The 13,488-nt window shown below is 38.8% G+C and overlaps 1 protein-coding gene across 1 annotated transcript; it reads left to right on the top strand.

Moving 5' to 3' along the window:
- Nucleotides 1-3,496: 3,496 nt before the first annotated feature.
- LOC309509547 (uncharacterized protein) lies at nucleotides 3,497-9,165 on the top strand. Its single transcript, XM_082184326.1, has 13 exons — nucleotides 3,497-3,627; nucleotides 4,179-4,372; nucleotides 4,486-4,626; nucleotides 5,015-5,153; nucleotides 5,348-5,540; nucleotides 5,616-5,757; nucleotides 6,657-6,800; nucleotides 7,107-7,162; nucleotides 7,293-7,474; nucleotides 7,565-7,965; nucleotides 8,194-8,290; nucleotides 8,379-8,568; nucleotides 8,656-9,165. The coding sequence occupies exons 1-13, from the start codon at nucleotides 3,508-3,510 to the stop codon at nucleotides 8,799-8,801; spliced, it is 2,145 nt and encodes a 714-aa protein (XP_082040452.1). The 5' UTR covers nucleotides 3,497-3,507; the 3' UTR covers nucleotides 8,802-9,165.
- Nucleotides 9,166-13,488: the final 4,323 nt, after the last annotated feature.

The following is a 13,488-nucleotide window of genomic DNA, read 5'->3' as shown; positions in this document are numbered from 1 at the left end:
AATGGGAGGTGAGACTCTGATTGGTTAACGCACGTAAATTCCAAAACACACCCATTACTCATTATGAGAATAGGGACAACCCTTTTAGACCATGCGCCTGGAGCGCTGACCATCACCACAAAGTACTTTATTATAATTGAAACATGAGCTGCCGCTCTAAATTACAATATGAGTTTCTTCTTTTGATAGAGAAATCAATGCTACTATCATTTATCCTTCTGTGGGGTTTTATACTTCTGTAACAGTAGAAGATGGAATGATGCACTGATATGGTTACATATCCTGATGGCTCTTATCCAAAGTTTTATCTTGTCTTATCTTATCTGAGTTCATGCTTGAAAGTCTGTGGTAAATCTGTGTTGTCATTTAACATTTTATCTTCAGTGTTTGTGTTCCACCCTTGTTCGAGTTAAAAGAAGTGCCAGATTAGGGTTTAAACTTCACGCCGTCTCGTCTGACTCTCACATGTAACAATTACACTAAGTTTGGATGAAAGTATCAGCTAAATGACAACCTAATTGAGAGTAATAGTATACTCTCACAAAAGTACTCTAACATCCTCATTACATTCCCTAACCCCTGTGAAAGACCTGGCAAACTCAAGGTAATATTATATGAGTAAACACGCTAAACATCTGTGATGACAAAATTGACTAAACACTGTGTTCAAAATTATTACCTACTTAAAGAGGTTGTTCCACATTATTAAACAAGTCATAATTTTCATGAAATAAAAGGGAGGAAGAAAGATCTTTATGAAAATGAAAAGCATGAAATGCTGCCATGTCTTGCAAAAGGCATGAAATCAACTAATATTTTTTTTTTAAACTGAAAAGAGATTGCTGAACTATTCAACTGAGTTATTAAGAGCACATAATAACCCGGTCAGATAAAGGCTTATTAAGGAAAGTTTCTGTCCAACAAATTAATGTTATTAAAAGGGCAGCTTAAAAAATATATATATATTTTTTTTAAAAGCCACTGTTGAGCAGCAAACAGGTATTTGAAGCTACGGGTGTCTCTGGAGTCTCCAGAACCTCTAAATGCGGGCTGGCAGTTGCACGTAAAGTTGCATTTCAGCCACTCCTAACCAAAGCTCACAAAGAGAAACATTTACAGTAGGTGTAGAAATACATGAAGACTAATTTTTAAATAGTTTTAGTCACTGACGAATGCTGTACTACAACGGATGGTCTAGATGGGTGGATTTCTGGATGGTTGGTGGATGGCCAACCCGTTTCTACAAGACCGTGACTTCAGCAAGGAGCTGATGGGTGATGATTTGGGCTGGAATATTGGGAAGTGAGATGGAAGGTCCCTTTAGGGTCTCTGAGGGTGTCATGACTTCTGCAAGACATGTGGAGTTCATGACTGACTATTTAATGCTATGATATAAAAAGAAGGATTGAGCCTTCTGAAAAAAAAAGGATTTTCATGCAGGACAATATGCTGTAAAAAACACCACAGCAATAAAACTGTTTGAAAATGTACAGCACTGGTCAGAATTATTTGCCCCCTTGGTAAATATGATCAAATATGGCTGTAAAAAAATACATCTGCATCGTTAATCCTTTTGATGTTTAATAATAATAAAAAAAAGCTAAATTCTATCCTTTCACTGAAGTAAAAGAATTGAAAGTGGGGGAAAAATCACATTATGAAATAAATGTTTTTCTCCAAAACATATTGGGAACAATTATTTTCCCACTTTTATTAAATACTTTTTGCAATCTCCTTTTTCCAAGATAACAGCTCTGAGTCTTCTCCTATAATGCCTGATGAGTTTGGAGAACATCTGACAAGAGATCACAGACCATTTCACAGACCATTTCTCCATACAGAATCTCTCCAGATCCTTCAGATACCAAGATCCATGTTGGTGCTTCTTCTCTTCAGTTCAGCCCACTCATTTTCTATAGGGTTCAGGTCTGGGGACTGGGATGGCCATTGCAGATGCTTGGTTTTGTGCTCAGTGACCCGTTTTTTGTTTTGATTTTGATGATTGTTTTTGGATTACTGTCCTGTTGGAAGATCCAAACATGGCCCATTATAAGATTTCTAGCACAGGCTGTCAGGGTTAGATTTTTTATCTGTTGGTATTTGATCGAATCCATGATGCCATGTATCTGAACAAGATGTCCAGGACCTCTGGCAGAAAATTAGGCCCACAGCATTAAAGATACAGCAGAGTATTTCTGTGGCGAGGGGGGCGTGGTTCCGCGAAGTCTGTAACGGGAGCGAGAAAAAGGAGACGAGCTTAGACGAGTAAGTAGGTCAAGTGCAAATGACGAACACTTGTGTCTTGTTGCAGTAATTGCCGTGGAAAGACCGGATATAAGCCGCTGTGGAGTGAGAGACGAGAGAGAGGAGGACTGAGGACTCGTACGCCGCCAGTCAGTGGAAAAACTTGTCTGACATGGAAAGAGAGAGCTGATATATCGGAAAGAGTATTTGTGAAGTGTTTGTTTATTTTGTGCTGAAGTGAACTACGGCGCACCTTTTGTTTGTTCTTTTATTTAATAAAATTGTACGAGTCCCAGTCACGCCGATCCTGTCTTCTTCCTTCCAAACTGAACCTCATCACAATTTCATTTTACACATGGGGTACTTTTTTATCCCTGTGTGCACCAAACCCAATCTTAAGTGTTTGCTGGCAAAAAAGCTTCTTTTTTTTCTTTTTTTTCTGACCATAGAACCCGTCCCGTTTGAAGTTACAGTAGTGTCAGTTACTTTTCAAACGTACTATGGACAGATGAAAACATTTTTTACAAAAAAAATGTAAAAAATAGCTTTTTGCCAGCAAACACTTAAGATGGGTTTGGTGCTCACAGGGATAAAAAAAAGTACCCCATGTGTAAAATGAAATACTCTGCTGTATCTTTAATGCTGTAATCTTTAAAGGAACATTTGATCCCTCACTTAGTGTCAAGACAACTAAAATTATTAACAACATAATTCATGAGTGCATAAAACATGATTTATATACTTTTGATTACCAGATAAACATAGTGTGGCATCTTTTACTTAATTCTGATTGCATCTGAGGAGAGCAATTAAACACTGAAATGCTTTTATTCGCTCTAGCAGGGTTATTACTGGTAACTAGACTATTAAAAAAATATTTTCTTTTGTTAATTGAAACAAAGCTGACATGAAATAAAATATAAATATTAAAGGAAAAACTTAAATTAAACAGAAATTAGTACTGTTGACTTGGCAGCTAACTGACATGTTTAAGTTGAAGCACTAAGTGGAAATAAATAAAAACTAAAATAAAAATTTATGAAACTATAAAAGATCTCAAAATCGCAAACGTCTTGATCAGTCTATTGTACAGAAATGCAATGGAGCTTCAAAAAAATTGCATGCCAATCATTCTTTGGGGAGGAGTAGAATTTATTTTTTCTTTCCTTTACTGGAAAACATTTTTTGTAATTATTTTTGGATGACTTCCTCCATCATGTCCTTTATAAGGGCAGCCAGTGATCGGCAAGGATCATCAACATCATGAGTGTCTCTTCTCTGCTCTCAGCTCTGCTGATGCTGGCATCCACAGCCACTGCCTCTCACTTCTACGGAGGCTCAATGACCTTCAGCTCAAGAAAGAATCCTGATGGATCCTACATGGTGAGACCTTTATTTACAACCGCAAACAGGTGTTTTTCCCATTAGGTGCACTTTTATGTGCCAGGGGATTTTTGTATTTTTCCATTTTTTAAAAATAAATATATAACTGTCACAAAAATATCACAAGTTCAAATTCTTTCATAATACTAATAATAATTATTCAAATGCCTTTTATGTATAGATTTTATTATTTTATCATTGTCCTAGACTTCAAATCTTTACATCTTTAAATCTAATGGAAAAGCATTACCATTAAAATAATATTAGATTTTATGATAATATAATGATAACTTTATATTATGGTCAGTTTGGAAAATGTCACATAATAATTGAATTGTGTGCCATTTAAAATCAGGCTGTAATTTTGTCCAATTAAGCTAGATGTGTGAAAATAATATGTATTATGTGTATTTAGGATACATAAGTTAGTAGTTATGAAATTAGCCTAAAAAAGACAAGGTAATCTGCCATTTTATTCTAAAATGTGTATTATAATATTATTCTAGAAAAATTAAGGATGTTGAGAAGTTATTAAAAATGTATTCTTTCAGGTGGACATCCGCTTCAAGGAGGCCTTTCATGTCTGTGATCAATCTGATTACTGGGGTTGCAGGTCTGGAAACTGTGGCAGTAAAAGTAAATATGTGAGCGGTCGTGTAGACAGCAGCTCCAATGGTGGCAGCTGGTGTCAGACTGAGGGAGTCATGAAGAGAACCGTCCCAAACAACAGCCCGTTTCAGTTGCAGTAAGCACTTGTGAAGAGGAATAAGACTAATCTGATACACCATTATCTAATAGAGCCGAGGGTAATATTAAAATAATTTATTGCTAATGAAAAGTCTATGCTTGTGTCAACAGTCAAAGTAGTTGCTGCTGGATCTATAACACAGTCACAACTGTTGGAAACTGGCAACTTCTCACACAAATTGACCTTGGAGTGAGATCTGACACCTCTCAGCCCAACAGATCTCCAGTCGCCACCACACTTCCCATTGTCAGGTATAATCGATTTGTCTTCATCAAAAGAGTTTTCCGTCTGCAAGCTTTTTAATGGCCAATGCATTTTTTTTTTCATTTAAAGCTTAGGTGTGCTTTCGATTTTAGTCTTTTAGCTTTTAGGAATCTGATCTGAAAAGATCTCTCTCTGACCTACACTATTAGAATGTTCAGTGTTCAAAATCTAACCAACATATCACAATGATGTCATTGTTATGTATACTTTTATTTGTATATTTCCTATAATTTTATTTTATTATTCGATTTTATGATATACCCTATCCTTTTTTATTATGATCCATTAAAAGTCACCTTAGGAACAGTTGTAAATTAATTGCAAAAGGACAAAAATGTCAAACTCATTTCAAGACTGTTTTTGGATTGTTTCTAGAGTCCCTCAGAACTGCCCGAGGAACTACAATCTGTTGTCCTGCGATCCAGATCATGATCAGGTCAGGTGTAGATATGGAGTTTTCTCTGCAAATGAGTGTGGAATGTGCAACCAACATGCCGGATTCAGTTTGAACCAGGTGAGAATATGTAAGGAATAATGTACAATCATGTATGTTGATCATTATACTTTACTTAACTTTACTTGTTGATCATTATACTATACTTAACATTATATATTAAGAAGTGTTTTCTTTCATTCTTCCGCATGTTCTCGGCTGACTTGGTTGCTTCTTAATGTATCATTAACTGTTCATATCTTTCTTCTTTCCAGAACACATGTACTCTGTCATACGGCAACTCTTCAGTACGTGGTGTTTATGCATTTGAGTTGGTGATGGAAGACTATCCCACCCAGAACATCACTCTAAACTACACTACCATGGCCGCAGCGGTCAGAACCCCGTTTGTCAATGGATCCTCCAATCCACCACTGAGCAAAATACCTCTCCAGTTCGCTTTAGAAGGTACCGTTCAGTCCTGAAACCAGGCTTTTAATTGTGATGCTCTGCCACAACCTTCATGTTATGTTTTGTGTTTAGTGGAGGCTCCGGCACCATCTTGCACTGAGGGTGAATATCTACCTCGGTTCATCCACCCAACACCTCTTCACGGAGAACACCTTCAGGCTCGTGTCAATCAAGAGCTAGAGATCAGAGTAAAAGCTACAGCAACTTACTCAAGGTATGAAGGAGACGATAATATAAAACTCTCAAGTACAGAAGAATAAAATAATGCATATTGTGTTACCCTTTGGAGCTTGGAAGGGTTCAGTTTGAGCAGATGTTTTATACCATTAGCACTGTCCTCATCAGAGCTCATTTCCCAGTAATTCAGCATCTGGCTCACATTCGCGATCTCAAACATATTGTCAAAACCGTCTTTTTCAACATCTTCAAAATAAATATTTTGATCGCTGACAGCTTCTTCACAAGATCCACCATCAAGACAGTGACACTAATATTGGATTGTGTTCAGTGCTCTGCAGTAAATTACTGAGCCATTTCAAGTTTTGCTAATGATACATCCTATTCTTTTGTTTTCTGCCTGCGGTAACTATGAGTGAAATGTTACATCATTATTGTGTATCAGACATTGCAACTTGTTCAGTCATCAAAGATTAAATTATTGTTGTGCAAAAACAATATATACTTACACTGTTACACACCTCCAGTCGTTAGCGACCCCATACAATTTTTACAAAAAATGAATGGGAAAACTGCCATTCTTTATATATATTGTTTATAATTCATTGATTGAGGAAAACGAAGAAAGTTGATGTTACTTTAAAAAAATGAATGAGGAGGAGGGTAGGGAATGACGTCCCGTGTCACTAAAGACCCGAGCTGTGAATTTAAGTGTTAAGCTCAAACAGCAAAAAAACAAAAAAACATAATAGGACCCCTTAAATCTATGGACACTACTAATTTCCGTAAATGTGAATATTGTTGTAGACAGAAAATGGCCATGGAGTCAAAAAAGTTTAAACCACTGTAACTTCCAAAACAGGGTCATTTCAGTTAAATTTTTAAACTGATACATGTGCATCTAATTGGATTTTCTTTTCTTCCCTGATTGTCCAGCATCACTGATGTGGTCTTTAGTGGACCTCTGAACAGCACAAAGGAGACCACCACCACTGGAGAGTATGTGATCAACTGGACACCAACATCAGATAATTTTGGCCAGCACTTTCCAATTTGCTTCATTGCAGAGGGCCAACATGGGTATGATTACACAGTTAGATTACTTAAAACAAAATGTGCGATTCCACTTTATTTTAAGGTGTCCGTGTTACAGTGTAATTATGCATTTAAGTACTGTGTAATAATTAACAACATTACAGTACTTAATATAGGGTTAGGGTTAGGATTGGGGTTCGGTTTAGGGTTAGTTGCATGTAATTATGCATAATATAGTTAAAAATAGTATAGTACTGTAACTACATGTAACATGTGTAACAAGGACACTGTAAAGTAAAGTGTTACCAAATGTGCCATATGAAATGAAGCTAATTAATCACAATATTTTAGGTCTAGGAACTATCAGTCTGAGATGAGGTGTGTTATTGTCGTGGTCGAGGCTGCAGGTATTTATGCATTTATTGAAATTCTTCTTGAATTCTTCTTCTATTTGATTTGATGTTTGAATTATTTGTGTGTCCTTGAAGCAAAATGAAGTTTATCTACATTATCATGATTGTTCTTTATTTGTTCAAGGTCCAAGAGCACAAGTGACTTGCTCTAGAGACATAATGTCGGTGTCAGTAGAAAGAGCCACTATTTCAGGGATCCACGGAGATCACTTGCGGCTGAACAACAATGCTTCGTGTTTAGTTTCTTCCAATAGCACGCATGTGTTTACAACTTTCTCTCTTACCGGATGCGGTACTCAAATGGAAGTAAGGAGTTCAATGAGTTTCTATAGATATAAATAATAATAAAAAGTTTTCCACTACATCTAAACTACTTTTAAACGTGTTTCTTTGAAGGAGACTGAGGAACATCTCATCTTCAAGAACACAATTATTACTTTCGATGATCCAAGACATGTCATAACCAGGAAAAATGAGATTGGAATTGAAGTCATGTGCAAGTACCAGAAAAAGAGCAGCATCAGCACGAGGTTTGATGCTCACAGGCGAGCTGTCAACATCACTGAGAGAGGCTTCGGTTCATTCAGCTATCAGTTTGAGTTTTATCAGACTGGCAGTTTCAGAAACATGATAGCTCCCAACACTTACCCAGTGGAGTACAACGTGGGACAGGCGATCTACATGGAGATTGAACCTGTCAATTTAGTGCAAAACACTGAGGTCTTCCTTGAGTCCTGTGTAGCTACACCCTATGATAATCCCAATTATCCCATCTCTTATCCCATCATCACAAATGGGTAAGAATCTAAAAACACTCCAATAGTGTTATTATAGTCATAGACTCAGATGTTGAATGACAAAATAACCTTATAAAATGTATATACTACATGGTTGAGTATTCCAAATGGCAAAAAAAGAGCCATTATTTTAAGAATGTAATGTAAATATGTGTCCAAAATAAATGCTTTGACAGCAGTGTCATTCTCCGACAAATTAATCAAATCCAATTTGTCAATGTATTTCAGATGCGGGGTTGATGAAACAGTTCACATCTACACAAGTCACGAGTCCAATGTCAAGTTCAGTATGGAGGCCTTCAGGTTTATTGGGCAATATGACCAGGTAAGGATGGACAAAAAAACACTGAAGAACGAGAGACATGCCCTATTGCACTGTAATAATGAATGTATTTTTTGAATTTCCTCTCTAGGTGTTCATCAGCTGCTCCATTATCATATGTCAAGCCAACAATCCCTACACACGCTGTGCTCAGGGCTGCACCAACGGCACGGTCATTGCACCACCCTCGCATGTTCACAAAAGAGAAGCTGCCATCCAGACCGGAAGTCACTTCATCTCCCAGGGACCCTTGCGGCTGAAGAGGAGTGCATCACTCACTGGTACGTCCTAACTTTACCATGGTAGATTATGCAGATTGTGCAAAAGGTAAGGCATTTTAAATGCTAATGTCCCTTGTTTTTTTCCAGAGGCCATCAGTCCAAGCTTGAACCTGAACCTTGTTTTCGTCGCTGGATGTGTCGTAGCAGTAGTTGCCATGGTGTGTGGAATGATGGTCTACAAATCCAGGGGATCAAAGATCAACTACCAACTTTTGAAAACAGATGAGATTTGATCGGATCAGTTCGAACTACGATCAAATGTTGGCAACTAGTTAATCAACATATTTTGGTGGCATGTATTTCTGTGGTGTCTGCAAAATGTTTTTTTAGATGTTTGGTTTGGTAATATTATAACAAAAACATCTGTTCTGTCTGCGTGAATGTAACTTCTAGTCACGTGTGTGTTCTGTAAAAGAAAATGGAAACCCAGCATAAGCTTTCTGTAACTGTTAAGATATAAAGTGTGGATGAGGGATGGATTTTATACTGTAATACTTAACTGTATAATAAGTATCTCTTTTTGCTCCAAGTTTGTTAAAATGTTTCATGTCGTTTACATGTATTCTACTTTTCACAATTAAATCTCCATAACAATTACACAGCCTAAGTATTATAATTTAAAACATAAGCCTTAGTGTACCTGTCTCTTAAAAGTGTCGCATACAATTAAACTACATGACTAATAAGTGCTTACATGGCAAAAGGTTTTTACATGTTGCAAAGCTTTGGGCTTAACATTTTCTGAATATTTGAAATTAGAACTACGTCACACAACTTTCACATGCATTGTTAGTTTTCATATTGGGTTTTTTCCCTATACTGATACGAACCTAAGCAGTGCCTACCAGTCATGGTATTACAGTAATACTTGTGGCACATTGAAAAGCCTTCAAAGCCTGTACTCTTACTGCTAATTAAAATAAAGTTTAAAGAAAAATGTGGTTGATCAGAAAAAAAAGTACATATAATTATATATTCACACACACACACACACACACACACACACACACACACACACACACACACACACACACACACACACACACACACACACACACACACACACATATTATAATGAGCTCCAAGCCATTGATTGTTAGTTTTCTTATATTCGTTTTTTCCCTTTACTGATACGAACTTAAGCAGTGCCTAGTACAGTAATGTAGCACCTTGAAAAGCCTTCAAAATGTACTCTTACTGCTAATTAAAATAAAGTTTAAAGAGAAATGTGGTTTATCTGAAAAAGTACATATGATTATATATTCACACACACACACACACACACACACACACACACACACACACACACACACACACACACACACACACACACACACACACACACACACACACACACACACACACACACACACACACACACACACACACACTTACATTTAATCATTTAGCAGACGCTTTTATCCAAAGCGACTTACAAATTAGGACTAAATTAAGCGAGTCATCATGAAGAGGCAAAAACAACAACAACGCAAGAAGTGCTCAAAATACGAAGTTCAGGTATTATTCAGAGTAGCATAAGCCTGATAAGTGATGTTTCAAGGGAAAGGAAGTGTTTTTTTTGGGGGGGGGGGGGGGTTATAAGGTTAAGTGCTCACGGAAGAGATGGGTTTTCAGCTATCTTTTGAATGTTGTCAGGGATTCTGCATTCCGGATGAGGGTGGGGAGAGCGTTCCACCAGCATGGAACTGTGAATGAGAATGTTCTGGAAAGTGATTTTGTGGCTTTCTGTGATGGAACCACGAGACGTCGCTCGTTGACCGATCGTAGGTGTCTGGTAGGGATGTAGACTCGTAGGAGTGAGTGAAAGCCTGTGATAGATCTGTAAGCAAGCGTCAGTGCCTTGAACTTGATGCGAGCAGCGAGAGGTAGCCAGTGCAGAGAGATGAACAGAGGAGTGACGTGGGCCCTCTTGGGCTCGTTGAAGACAAGAAGAGCTGCAGCATTCTGGATAATCTGTAGGGGTTTGGTTGCACATGCTGGAAGTCCAGCCAGAAGAGCATTGCAGTAGTCAAGCCTAGAGATGACCAGGGCCTGGATGATAAGTTGTGTTGCATGCTCAGTTAGGAAGGGCCTGATCTTCCTGATGTTGTGCAGTGCAAACCTGCATGATCGAGTTGTTGTTCATTCATCCATGTGGAGATGTCCGCCAGACAGCTTGAGACCCGTGCAGCTACTGTGGGATCATCTGGTTGAAATGAGAGGAAGAGCTGCGTGTCATCAGCATAGCAGTGGTAAGAAAAACCGTGTGCCTGTATGATGTGTCCCAGTGATGTGGTGTAGATGGAGAAGAGGAGGGGACCAAGAACTGAACCCTGGTGAACCCCTGTGGTCAGCTGATGTGCTCTGGATACCTCGCCTCTCCATGTGACCTTGAAGGACCTACCTGTGAGATAGGACTCAAACCAGTGGAGTGAAGTTCCTGTGATGCCCAGTGATGAGAGGGTGGACATAAGGATCTGATGATTCACAGTGTCGAAGGCAGCAGACAGATCCAGGAGAATGAGGACTGAAGATTTGGAAGCAGCTTTTGCGATCCGTAGGGCTTCTGTGACTGACAGTAATGCAGTCTCAGTTGAATGTCCTTTCTTGAAGCCAGATTGGTTGACATCCAGCTGGTTGTTTTGAGACAAGAAGGATGTTACTTGGTTGAAAACAGCTCTTTCAAGTGTCTTCGCAATGAATGGTAGGAGAGAGATAGGTCTGTAATTCTCTATAAATGATGTGTTTAGTGTTGGTTTTTTGAGCAGTGGAGTAACCCGAGCCTGCTTGAATGCTGTAGGGAAAGTGCCAGTATGGAGGGATGAATTGATGATGTGTGTGAGTGATGGTAGAAGTGTGGGAGAGATGGCTTGTAGAAGGTGTGAGGGGATGGGGTCAAGAGGGCAGGTGGTAGGGTGACTGGAGAGGAGAAGTGTAGATACTTCTTCCTCGGTTAGCGAAGAAAAGGAGGACAGAGGGATATTGGCTGTGGAAGGGGTCGGTCTGGGTTCCTGTGTGTGTGGAGCTGAGAACTGACTGCTGATAGCTGTTGTTTTGTTGGTGAAGAAGTTTGCAAAATCGTCAGCAGTTAAGGAGGAGGCGGGTGGTGGTGGAGGTGGACAGAGGAGAGAGTTGAATGTCTTGAAGAGTGATCGTGTGTTGGATGAGCTGTTGATCTTGTTGTGGAAGTATGAAGATTTTGCAGCATGAACATCAACAGAAAAGGAAGAGAGGAGAGATTGATACATACTCAGGTCAGATGCGTCTTTTGATTTGTGCCATTTCCTCTCCGCTGCCCTGAGATAATGTCTAGAGAAGATGTTAGAGTGGAGCATAAGGTGTCCGTTGCGGTATTCACATCCAGAGATGAGAATTGTGAGGGAGGGGGAAGAGAGGATGACACGGCAGAGGAAAGATGGGAGGGGGAAAGTGAGCTCAGGTTTCGTCTGAAAGTGACTGGAGGTGGGGGTGGTGGTGCAGGGGTAGAGAGTAGTAGACTGAAAGTAATGAGGAAATGATCTGAAACATGGAGAGGTCTCACCAAAATGTTCTCTGTGGTGCAGTTGCGTGTGTAAACCAGGTCCAGTTGGTTGCCTGATTTGTGAGTACCTGTGGTGATGAGTCGCACACACACACACACACACACACACACACACACACACACACACACACACACACACACACACACACACACACACACACACACACACACACACACACACACAGTACTGCATCAAATGCAACTGCTGACTGATTCTTCAATAATCAGTTTATACAAAACTTCACTAATAGTTTTCAATGCATATTAATATTCAATAGCATAATAAACTCATATATAAACTGTTATGGCATAATTTAAGGTTTATTTTTTTATTTGATTTTTATTTGTCATCATTAACGAGTTGGTCCAGGCAACGTTTGTGCATAATGTAACATGCTGAGACAAACGAACTGATGATATTTTGTTCATTATGCTAAAAGTATGATCAATAAGCACATGAGCAGCATTCAGGTTTCTATTGATGCACGTCTGCCCGGCAGTCGAGTGTCCATTCTCTTTAAGGTCAAATCCCAGGTTGACCCACACTGAAAATGCCTGAACTGGTGCTGACTATAAACAGTCTGTCAGAAATGTCAGGGAATCATCACAGTATGATCTCATAATTGGGATATGACAGTGTTAGCAGGGCTTTGGTAGACAGCACTGCTGTGGCACATTTATGGCCATGTGTAAATGTACAAAAAAAGTACAAAAACATGTCACTGTATTTTTGTGTTGTCATGCACACAGGTCCCACGATGCACAGTCTCATGCAGCTTTTCCACAAGTCTGGTTGCACAGAACACAGCTACACAAATAGGAGAATAAGAGGCATTTAAACACACAAGTAACTTGACAAACTGATAGCTGGCAACAATCAAGGAAGGTCTAGGAAATAATGACATAACATCGACCTGAAACAAGAACCTCCAAATAAAAAGCCACCATGAACGGAAAAAGTACAAGCAAGACAAAAAACAAACTTAAACCATCCTCAGATCCCTTAATATTATGAGTCTATATATCAGTGGTTCCCAAACCTTTTCTGCCAGGCCCCCCTTTTGTTGAGAACATATTTTACAAAGCCTACGTGCATCCACATAAGGACACTCTCAGACAGGACATTGCTTGCAAAATCCTAGAATGATTTGAAACATTGTTATAAATACAGTACTACAACTTATCTTCAATGGCTTCTCTTTGTGTTAGTGATGTGAAGTCTATAAGTGGCGTCTTAACCTTCAACTTACAAGACCTGAGATTTAATCACACACATCACTCTAAACAGGCAGACAAGCCACATTAGCAAGACATACAAAGTCTTACTAATTTCTTCCTGAACATAAATATCAAATTACATGATGTTAATGGATAATGAA

Source organism: Leuciscus leuciscus (assembly GCF_965113295.1).
Source record: "Leuciscus leuciscus genome assembly, chromosome: 11".
In the NCBI taxonomy this organism is placed as follows: Eukaryota; Metazoa; Chordata; class Actinopteri; order Cypriniformes; family Leuciscidae; genus Leuciscus; species Leuciscus leuciscus.
The sequence above is the reverse complement of the archived record's forward strand: the minus strand, read 5'-3'. Positions and strand labels throughout refer to the sequence as shown.

Coding starts and splice junctions, on each gene's coding strand:
- LOC309509547 (XM_082184326.1), top strand. CDS start 3,508: ATGAGTGTCTCTTCTCTGCTCTCAGCTCTGCTGATGCTGGCATCCACA. Junction 7,163..7,292: donor TGTCGTGGTCGAGGCTGCAG/GTATTTATGCAT, acceptor TATTTGTTCAAG/GTCCAAGAGCACAAGTGACT. Junction 7,475..7,564: donor GATGCGGTACTCAAATGGAA/GTAAGGAGTTCA, acceptor GTTTCTTTGAAG/GAGACTGAGGAACATCTCAT.